Source organism: Saccoglossus kowalevskii, chromosome 11, assembly GCF_978046115.1.
Source record: "Saccoglossus kowalevskii chromosome 11, keSacKowa6.1, whole genome shotgun sequence".
Taxonomy (NCBI): Eukaryota; Metazoa; Hemichordata; class Enteropneusta; family Harrimaniidae; genus Saccoglossus; species Saccoglossus kowalevskii.
Genome location: NC_140651.1, coordinates 29,470,286 through 29,482,456, shown reverse-complemented (window position 1 = coordinate 29,482,456; position 12,171 = coordinate 29,470,286). Strand labels below are relative to the sequence as shown.

Here is a 12,171-nt window from a genome sequence, read left to right as displayed (position 1 = left end):
TGCAGTCATATATAACACATATTTAACATTTAGATAATGGGTAGTAAAAAATAGTTTTGACAACAAATTTAAACTGAATCCTATCTACTTTCATTAAAAAAGTAAATAGAGCTATTTTTTTATTTAGTAAGACAGACAGTTGGTCAGTAAATCAGTCACTCACTCATTCAAATCTAGACTACAACATAGTGACTGTAATATATGTAGGAAGTGTAGGGCACTATTGATCAATCTGGTCACATGTAGTGCTTGCAACAAATTAAATTAATTCCACTTTCTATAACCTCATGGAATACATCTCTACTTTTAGCAAAAATATAATCATCATAAAATAATTAATAACTAGTATTATTGGAAACTTCCAAATAAAATAATAAACATAATTATTGAAGGTTGATGGTGGTCAACTTCAATAGAACAGCAGCTTTGATTGTACAAACAAATTGCAACAAAATAAATAAAAACAAAATTGTTATTTATACATGCAATGTCTTGTTATGGAATGATTCATATAACCTCAATTAATCACCACAATACATTTATATTCAGGAATCCCAGCTCTATATCGTGCTAGTGGTAGGAATAATGGGAACTAATTTCCTTCAGCTTCAAATTACTAGTATTCAAAATGATACAATTGTTTGATATTATAATTATAATTACTGGACTGCAGAAAGTGGCAACATCAATGCAAGGCAGAGTGAGAAAATATCCAACATGACAAATACATCATGTGTGGGTATTAACAATCATTTCTCAGCCTAAAATTTACTTTATTTAGTTTTCCCATTCCATTTAATTTTGATGAGTATAATATACTTCTACATGTATGACATAATTTACTGAAAATAAAGAAACATTCTTATAATATTTAATTTTCAGTTTGACAAGTAATACAATATACAATACTACTTGTAAGTTATTACCTTCTTGCTTGAACACATATATTTTCCTCATAATTAAAACTTCCTGTTTGATTTTTTTTTTAACCATGATGTTGTTTGCTGTCCATGTCTGACACCATTATTCTGTGCAGTAACACCCGGGGAAGAAGGTACAGAACCAAGTCAGTTTCAAAAACTTCAAATATATTATGAGATTTGGAAAGTTCTTCAAAGCTCAAAATTGAAAAACTTCCACAAACTATTTTCCTATGTCTATTTGAGCTTTGACAGATATTTCCAGCATGGCTGCTGATAGTTTTGCATGTATAATGGTGGTACACATGACTATATTTATTCTGAGTGCCGTGGTTTTATTACTGACACCTTTTCTTTTGTTCATACTGCAAAACAATCTCATTACATTGCATTGCATGATGTCATAACTGAAGTTTATACATTCCTCAAAACATACATCTTATTTTCAGAACATAAGGTCACATCAGGTCAGATTGTACAGGTGTAATGATTGGATATGAACCCTCACCTAAATTTGTAATAAAAACAAATGACATCTGACCCCAATGATCGCATTTGCTGGACTGTTGGGGGAGAAATATTCGCTGGATTTCATTTTAGCAGATTTGATGCGGCTCGAATATTCATTTCAATTTCACTGGTTTAAAAGGGAAACCATACATTCTATTGTTAACTTTGAATGTTTCAATTTAACACTAGTTCAGTGCTAGTTTAAATAAGTGATAATAAAACCCAGCCAATAATTGAGCTGAATACAATGTATGTGGGGCGGACTCTGAACATCATATAACTTTTTTATGTTACTATATACTGTGTGTTATAATTGTGTTAAAGGGCGGTGGTCGTCGCGTTGCGTGTGTTTGAATTTCATGTAAACAAAGAATTTATTTCAAGTTACATATTGAACACAACATAGCGTGATGACCACCGCCCTGTGTGACCTGTCAAAGGCGATCAAGAGTGACACCTTTATGATATTATTAATTTATGATGACTCTTTACACCTTATGTAGTCTATGTTGAATAAATGACTAATTTATATACAAACCCTCTTATTTTACTCTAATCTCACAAACTGGTAAGGGTCTGTGTAACTTGTGAGTTTCTGTAGACACATTATTAACCTGAAAGGGTCTATTTTATTAACCTGCAAAAGTTTGTTTACACATTATTACCCTACAAGGGTCTACTAACCTGCCAATGTCTTATTGCACAGTGTTAAACAATCAAGGGTGTGTTTGCACATCATTAACCTGAAAGGGTCTATTTTATTAACCTGCAAATGTTTGTTTGCACATTATTAACCTGAAAGGTTCTGTTTGATCTTTAATAACCCACAATTGTCAGTTTGCATGTTATTAACTGGCCAGGGTCTGTTTTGGTAGTATTACATTGCAAATATCTATTTGCACATTATTAACCTGCAACAGTTCATTTTCAGATATTAACAGATCTGTTTTGGTAATATCAACCTGTAAAGGTGTTTTTGCACATTATTACCTTGTAGTGACTTGTCTGCACACAATTACCCTTAATAAATCACTATTAACCTGCCAATGCTATTTTTGCACATTATTAAACTGTCACATTATTAATCTGCAAGTGTCTGTCTGTGCAATACCAATCTGTGAGAACCAGTTAATTGCACAATACTATTTTCTTCAGGGAAAATTGTTTTTTCGTTTGTTTCCTGTGACTAAACTTAGACACTGGTGTTGGCTGTACTACCATGATTTTGTTACTAACACACCATACCATTCGTATCTAGGACTCAAAGCTACATTTGATGAGAAGACTCTCTTCCCTAAGTACATTCTGGAGTTTGAAGCCAAGATGAAACAAACACACAAAGAAGAATTACATGGTAAAACAAAATCTAAACGAGTGGGTCTTAAAAGTTGGAGTACGATAGCGAATGCCACCAGTGCCATTGCAGCTATGAGAAGGGCTAGCGTTATTGACAAACCAAAAGTACCACTAGCAGCAATTAACGAATTGGGTAAAAAAGCACCAAATAAGGTCAAATGAGAGTTGGCACAGTGCCAATAAAAGTTGTACAGGTTGTTTGATAGAAGCATACACTTTTGTTTTTACTTCTTGATAAATACAACTAGTGAAGCTAGCAGAACAACATAAGTAGAGTAGATTAGATATTACTCTGATATTGCTGATAAAACAGATTATATCATTGTTTCTAGCATCTGATACAATGAAAGGTTAAATATCCAACATTAATTATATTCAGACTCCAGGGCCATATGTTGTTGTTCTAACTTGTGTGATTCACAATCATTATGTAAATATAAATAACATTTTTAATAAAATTCTGTGAATTACAGATTTAAAAAAAGAATCATGTTTGGATTTTAGAAGTTATACAGATAACTCAATGTGATTGGTGGCCTTATTCAAATTTATGAATATGCAAATAATTTGAAATGCCAATGACAGTTTTCTCAAATTTGAGTATGCAAATAATTTGAAATGTTTTTGAAGTATTTTTGTATATTTTGGTAAAATACAGAAAATTGTGTAACATAATGCAAATATCAAGTGATTGGAGGATATATGAAAATGGTTCCAACCAATGCTTGCCAAATAAATATATAGTATATACTATAGTTAGTATTTTAATTAAAAAGAATGTGACAGTTTGTGAGTTGTGTGACCCTTTACATTAATTAGATTAATAGCATTATTCAGGTCATTTTCATAGATAATACGAGTTAATTGGTGCTAGTGTACATGGTTTGTTCATCACAGTAGGGAAGCTCTATACATTGAAGTATTCGATTACTGACCATTGCAATAGTATGCATGTTTCTAGAATTTAATGTTTGTGTTGCTTGCTGTGATTAACATGTGTTGCCATGGTGATGAAACAGTTCATAGAAACTTATTTATAAGATATTATTATAAGATATTGATTAATAGATGTTTTGTAATTGCTTGGATGGGATTGCAACATGTCCTGATTCTATCATGTTGAGTGGTGCTTTATCAGAATCTGATGTAAAGTTAGTGCCCAGGTTCCACACAACAGTATCAAAACTGGTTTCATTTCAATGTGGTGAACGTAAAGATGATTGGTTAGACAGTGTCATGTGACCATTCATCTGTCTGTCCATCATCTATCTGATTGACTGTTGTAATCTTGTCCTCCTAATACTCACCATGGCAAAATCTTTGATTTTTACACCAGCTGTTTTTTTGTCAATGTGGATGTTTTCTCACATACTAAACAATGATATGTTGCATGAGTTCACAGATGACATAAGATGACATGTGTCCTGACAGATGACATAAGTGACATGTGACCTTAGTTAACAGATGACATAAGATGGCATGTGATCTTAGTTAACAGATGCCATAAGATGGCATGTGACCTGACAGATGACATATGAGACATGTGACCTTAGTTAACAGATGACATAAGATGGCATGTGATCTTAGTTAACAGATGCCATAAGATGGCATGTGACCTGACAGATGACATATGTGACATGTAACCTTAGTTCACAGATGACATAAGATGACATGTGTCCTGACAGATGACATAAGTGACATGTGACCTTAGTTAACAGATGACATAAGATGGCATGTGATCTTAGTTAACAGATGCCATAAGATGGCATGTGACCTGACAGATGACATATGTGACATGTAACCTTAGTCAACAGATGACATAAGATAGCATGTGTCCTGACAGATAACATAAGTGACATGTGACCTTAGTTAACAGATGACATAAGATGGCATGTGATCTTAGTTAACAGATGCCATAAGATGGCATGTGACCTGACAGATGACATATGTGACATGTAACCTTAGTTAACAGATGACATAAGATAGCATGTGTCCTGACAGATGACATAAGTGGCATGTGATCTTAGTTAACAGATGCCATAAGATGGCATGTGACCTGACAGATGACATAAGTGGCATGTGACCTTAGTTAACAGATGACATAAAATGGCATGTTTCCTGACAGATGACATAAGTGGCATGTGATCTTAGTTCACAGATGACATAAGATGGCATGTGTCCTGACAGATGACATAAGTGGCATGTGTCCTGACAGATGACATAAGTGGCATGTGACCTTAGTTAACAGATGACATAAAATGGCATGTTTCCTGACAGATGAATAAGTGGCATGTGTCCTGACAGATGACATAAGTGGCATGTGATCTCAGTTCACAGATGCCATAAGATGGCATATGTGTCCTGACAGATGACATAAGTGGCATGTGTCCTGACAGATGACATAAGTGGCATGTGACATGTTACCTGAGTTAATAGATTACATGACATGAGTTAAAAGATACAATGTAACATGAGTTGACTGAAGAACCTTAAATGACAACACAGGTTGAAAGATGAAATGAGTTGACACATTTAACAATTGTTTAACAATTGTTTTTGATGAAAATGTAGTCCAGTGCCAGTATTCATATTGCCAGCCATTAATATTGTATATGCACATGTCACATTAATATCCAACCTTAACGTATACTGGGATAATTCCTAATATTTTATAATGCATGTTTCACTTTAATAAATCACCTGTGTAAGTTTTTATAATGCATGTGTCACTTTAAATCACCTGTGTAAGTTTTTATAATGCATGTGTCACTTTAAATCACCTGTGTAGGTTTTAATAATGCACATGTCACTTTAAATCACCTGTGTACCTAACGTTTTATAATGCATGTGTCACTTTAAATCATTTGTGTACCTAATGTTTTATAATGCACATGTCACATCTTGTAATGTGATGATCAGTAATCGAATCCCATGTCATCCCAGGTTTTCCCTACTGTGAGGTTTCTCTTAACTGCAACAGTAAATGGGTGCATCCTGCCATCATATTTCATATTCCAGTTAAATTAAATTTTCAAAGCGTGAAAGTTGTTTCTGTACTCTGTCATATTTATATGGAAAGATAAAAGTTATCTTTCAGAAACTAAACTAGGTCATGTGACTGGTCAAAGGTCATCACGGAGATGTTCAGCCACAGAATACTTTTTTATTGACTCTGAAATATAATTTTTATTGATTCATAACTTTTGTTTTACAGTTTTAGTAATAAAGTACTGTCAATTTTATGCAAATCTTGAAAAGTATTATATTTGTTACTAACTACCCTATGTGGACCCATGCTATGTACAGTTTTTGTGTTGGGTCCCATGTCTTTTAGACAATAAAGTGATATACACTGAAACAGTATATTAATTCACTATTGGTAAGTGAGAGATTGAAGCAAGAAACTTTTTGGCAATTTGATGAAATTAAATATCTTTGCCAATGTCAGTGTGGAATTTTTTCATCTCTTTATAATATCAAATTTCACCATTTTATCGGTAGATTTTCTCATTTCATTGATTGGCATTCTAACCAATTGTTTGACAAATAAACACCAAAAAAGCTGAGAATTTTGGATGTTATCTGTGAGAATATCAAGTGTTGCCGAACTGTGAGAAATTTTCTCGCTTTACTAATTGCGAGTTTTATTTTAATATTCTCTAGAGTGGTCTTGATGTGTTGTTAGATATGGGTATTTTTTATTTGTGTGTGAAGTACATTGTTCTCACAAAATTAAAACATACACTGTACAAAGGCCATCAAAATTTTATTTACTCAGTATTTGATAGACAATTTGCAGGTGTTTGTGTCACATGGAAATGTTTATCTTAATTATCTGCCATTTTATTTGTGTTAGGCCAGATTTTTTTTATTTCTTGTTTCTCAAGTTTTTATAAGGCAATTTTTTTGAGGAGGGCGAAAAAAAAAAAAAATTAATTTTTTTTTTCCATTAGATTTGTATGATTCTCAAAGAATTGTAGGTGAGATCATTGATCGAAGAGAAGAAATGAAATAAAATTTTATTCCATGTATAACCTTGTTTCTCATCTGCGCGAGACTTCGGTACTTTGATCATGATACTCCCACGAAAATGCAACTTGGGTTTGTTATGTGGCGGGCGGAAAAAAAGTGAAGATAAAAATAAGTTTTTTGTAGCAATTTTTTCCTCTTACAAGTCGGCGGGCGTGAGAAATTACCGGTACGCTGAAATATTTTTTTTTTTTATTTCATTTTCGGCTCTTGTTCATTCAGCGGGTTCGCGAAACAAGGGATAATAAAAGTCTGGCCTTAATACTAAAACTAAAATACTCCTTCAAGTATTCAATCGATATAACACAGTGTTACAAAGCAGGTAAATATTTGACTTATAGTACTATGAACTCCTGGAAATGTCAACTTTTGGACAACAATAACTGTTAACGATACACATCATGCGTAAACTTGAACAAGTCTGCAGAATTACTGACAACATGTCACACACACTTAGAACTCGCAAATTGTCTATTAAATAATGTTTTCATCTGTAAATTCTCTGTTCATGAAATGTTAATTTAGAAAGTGTACACAAAACCCTTTAGTGGAATTTACTCATACATACTGATATTGATTATTGTACCTTTGGTGAATGTGTTTGATGATATAGCAGCAACTCTGGATTACAACACTGATATTGATTATTGTACCTTTGATGAATGTGTTTGATGATATAGCAGCAACTCTGGATTACAACACTTCAAATACAGTCCAAAATGGGGACTTGTGTTCTCTCAGTGCATCTTTACATTGTCCATTGCTATTTTGCGAACATGTGTGAACTGATTTGATTTAAATATGGTACAAAGACAGTTTTATTTCATTTCCTTGACTCAAAAACATTTCCCCAGAATGCCTCGGCTGATTTCATTTTAACTTGGCACACATGGGTTACTAATGCATATTTATTCCATCAATGTGATTAAAAATGTGACCGTCTGGTGGCCATTTCAACATGTCATTAACAGTTTCGCAGACATGCCTTTGCCAATTTCAATATCGACATAATCCAATGGTAGGCTACAGAAGTTTGTTCATTTGTTTTGTGATTTGTTTTGAAAAAAACAAATATTATTACATGCCTGCCAATTTCTCAGACATAATAAATGTATTAAATATGCATATGATCATGATTGTAATCTGTTATAGTATAAATGAGATTGCTATTAAAAGTAAATATTTTTGTCATTATTTCACAGTTTCAGAGTTTTACTATTTCTGAGATACATGCATGTAGTGACCTGACAGACACACAGACACACAGTATGAGTTATGTGCATGTCCCATCATCTTTGGATCCAGAGGTTGCAAGTTAAATAGTAAACTGAGAAATTTAGACATGTTTTTTCCATTTCTATTCCATTATCTCTGAAAGTTTGTGATGAAACCCAAATGAGAATTCAGAAATGCAACTTGTTTCTTTTCCACCAAGGTGTGAACTTAAAATTGATGTTCTTTGTTGATGCACTTTAGATAGATTGATTGATTTATTTTCACCAGGCAGAGGTAGTTATGGAATGTTGTCTTATATCTATATTTCCTCATAATTAACTTAGCTTGTAGGCCATTTTGTTTTAATGAATGTGATTCTAGAGCCATATCTTTGACATACATGTACTTTGCCTGATGTTCAATATGGACAAGTATTCGTTTGACGATCAGATACAAGATTACTGAATGTCAATCATTTAATGTCAATCGAGCATCAGCTTCTGGATCCATACATGCATCATCCGCCTGCACAGTGTTGTTCCGTTCGGACATTCCTCCCTCTACAACACCGTGCAGTAATTCTATTCATAACCATGTATGTCACGTGGTTGCGCGATAGAAAGTTTACTGACCAATAGAAAGCGTTGTTACAATGACTGCCAGAAAGTGCTTGGAGCTTTGCATTTCTGATGTCTTTGGCTTCATTTCTACTGATATATGTTGCAGTGACATCATGAGCTTTGAGGTATAACACCTACTCTTCTATAATACACAACAGTGGTGACACTATTACCACGCTCGATGGTCGCAAGGCCGGTAAAGCATAATAACATAATTTACCATTTCTAGTGCAACTAAAAACGAACACATCAGACTCGGCACTAAGTATAGCTTGAATAGCTTTGGTCTGAATATCTGTGAGTTGCATGATGTATGGATATTGTCGCTGTATTGCCTCGACATCCAAGCCAACACAGCTTCCACTGTGCGCAGTAACATTTATTCTCGGGGCGGGCATTTTCATCGCCTGGCAACCATCATGGTGAAAACAAAGGCCAATTCTCAGAAAACAGTATTTTGGAATGGTTGTTGACATCTCTACATACACAACATATTTAAATTTGGTTGTTTAGGATTTCTTCAAAGTTAAGTTTGTGCTGTTAACTGGATTTTAGCTATTTTCACCGGCTTTTCGATCCATGTTTCACAGCAGCTCGTGCAGAGCCCATAGAAATACATGGTAGAGTAGTGCGCGTCTTAAATAGCAATGTGGAGCATCTTGTGACATAGCTCCGCATCGAAGATTTTGATAGCTTGGCCAAGCACAAGAAGCAATATGATTGGCTGTTGGTAAACTGATTCTAAACTGTGAGGGCATTGTCACATACACATAGTCCTAATGAGAAACTTCAAGGTGATAGTGGAGTGCTTTGTCGGAACATTCATCTTGAAAATTCAAGATGCCATACATGAATTTCTGCCATGTTTATGTTCCAACTATATTTACTACGTGTATAAACAAAACTATATATCTTAAATATGATAACAGGGACTATGCCATGCATGGCTTGTATTAGTTTGTTTGTGTAAGATGGAAAAGTAGAATGTAAAGGCGAAATATGTTTGTTGGAAAGTCAATAAATACGGCCTTAAAACAGTTTGCATCAAATTAGTGACTTAATTAGTGTCTGCTAGCAAATAGATAGGGCAGTTCTACCACAATTATGATTTCCATATTTTAAAATTGTCTGCTAATTATTAAATGTCACCTATCACAAATTGTAGTCCATACATGTATGTTTCATACCACATAGGTGGTTAAGGTGCACACTCAATATTTTTACTGTAATTAGTGACTTAATTAGTGTCTGCTAGCAAAAAGAGCAGTTCCACCACAATTATGATTTCCATATTTTAAAATTGTCTGCTAATTATTAAATGTCACCTATCACAAATTGTTGTCAATACATGTATGTTCCATACCACATAGGTGATTAATGTGCACACTCAATATTTTAACTGTAATTTGTGATTTAATTAGTGTCTGCTAGCAAAAAGAGCAGTTCTACCATAATTATGATTTCCATATTTTAAAATTGTCTGCTAATTATTAAATGTCACCTATCACAAATTGTAATCAATACATGTATGTTTCATACCATATAAGTCGATAAGGTGCACACTCAATATTTCCCAAAAAATATTGGGAATCGTGTTTATATACACGCACATAGAGATACACTTTCAGGGGGAGTGAGTACATTTGTTAGAATTTCTCTGTTTAAATGAATATTAGCCATTTACATTAATATATTGATGTCAAACTGTGATTACGTGATGCAAAAAGATGTGATAAACCTCGATTCAAAGCATTATTATGCCTGATAGACTGTGGCTGCTAGTGTGTCTGCTAGCTTCCACTGTCTGCTGGGAGTGTCTGCTAGCTTCAGCCGAGTGAGAAATGGGAGAGGAGTGGAGGTGTATGGTGGCCTAAAAGTCGGTCAGGCGACAAATCAGTTCGGTTGCTTTGTCCGCATTGAAGTCGACAAAACTGCAACGAAAGCAGCAGAAGCTCCTTGGCCGAAGTCCCCTTACGGGGTGAAGAAAATTTTCTTCTTATTTTTTTTTCATTTTCTGATTCGGATAATTTGCTTGCACACACATTCAGTAATATTTTGATCATATGACGCATTTTCATCAAGATACATGTACATAATTTTCTGCATCCAAATTTTTTTTGACTCTCTGTTGGTGTTTTTTTTTCAATATCGAGCCTCTTATAATTTGTTACAGAGTTGAAGTAGTTCTTGAGCATTTGTGTCTCCACTTAGTCTATCTGAAGTGTCACTTTAAAAGCTGTAGTTTGAATGTCAAAGAAGTTAATTTCCAGGTTGCTGTTGACAAACTTATTGTTCATTTTTAATTATTTTTTTTTCAATACAACACAGTAAGTTTTACTTTATTATTGAGTTGATGTATATGCCTTTGGCAAAGCTAACATCTGCCTTACCCTATTGCCTTTTCAAAATCAAAGGTGATGATACCTGTGACAGTAATACAGTACGAAATGTGTACATCAGCATGTGCCTCCTACAAATAAAGACTTGTTTTTTTGATACACTGTGGTTTTAGCAGCATTTTTTTTCTTTGGCAGAATTTTTTTTTTTTTTCGCCCTCTCGCATTAGTTTTTGGGTCTTCAGAGGATGTCATCCATAAAATTAAATCAGTGTGGCCTTAGTTAAACTAAATTGTTTGAATATCCAGTTATTTGACTTTTTAACCAATTTTATGATTCTCAAACCAACATTTTTGACTTTCAATCAGTTTAACCAACCAACTCTTTTTTTCACTTTTCACCAAACTTAACATAAAGTTTGACTTTCTTGAATAGATATTTCGACTTTCCAATCAATTTTCACAACTATAAAAACTAATATTTTCTTGACAGGTAATTAAAGTTTGAATTCTATGTGCGTTATTCACATGCAAATACGATACATTGAAAAGTCAACTACATGTAGTTTGTAGTCTAATTTTACAGATTTCCAGCCAATTTCCTGACTTTTCATTCAAAATTTAAAACTTTCTAGGCCAATTTAACAAGTTTGTATATAACTTTGACGATGTTTCTGCTAGCTTTCAGAATTTTGCACTCGCCATTTATTTATTTGTAACCAACGTTTTCAATATTCAAACTTTTCAGTCATTTTTTTGACTTTCAATCTACTTTTGCCAATAAATCAGCATCAGGCAGATATTTGAATTTCAGTTATCGATATGCATGTACGAATTGTTTTTACAATTCACAATAGATTCCTTTCAGTTCTTTGACCTCTGCCATGTAAAGACTCTTGCAATTTATAAATACTTAGTTTTTCTATTAAAATCATGTGCCGTTTAGTAGGTACCAGCTTTTGAGCCACAACGATATTGGTTGTTTTTTTGTCTCCCTTGGATGTCTGTATTTATCTACCATTGCATTGTACTTTACAATGAAGTATAACTAGCTGGGCTAAATAAATAATATTGTAATGTTCACATTTTGCAATCTCTGTGTTTGCAGAAATAATAGTGGTCTCAATAAGTCACATGACTAAGTGACTTGTTTCTATAAGGCTCCACATACATATATACTGAACA

The 12,171-nt window shown here is 33.7% G+C and overlaps 1 protein-coding gene across 1 annotated transcript in view; it reads left to right on the top strand.

The window, feature by feature from the left end:
- Positions 1-2,948, top strand: part of LOC102803374 (cilia- and flagella-associated protein 337-like) — a 38,932-nt gene extending 35,984 nt beyond the window's left edge. The window contains exon 31 of the mRNA XM_085505343.1: positions 2,689-2,948. Coding sequence (XP_085361469.1) covers positions 2,689-2,948 — 260 coding nt within the window. The remainder of the gene's footprint in view (positions 1-2,688) is intronic.
- The last annotated feature ends 9,223 nt before the right edge of the window (positions 2,949-12,171 follow it).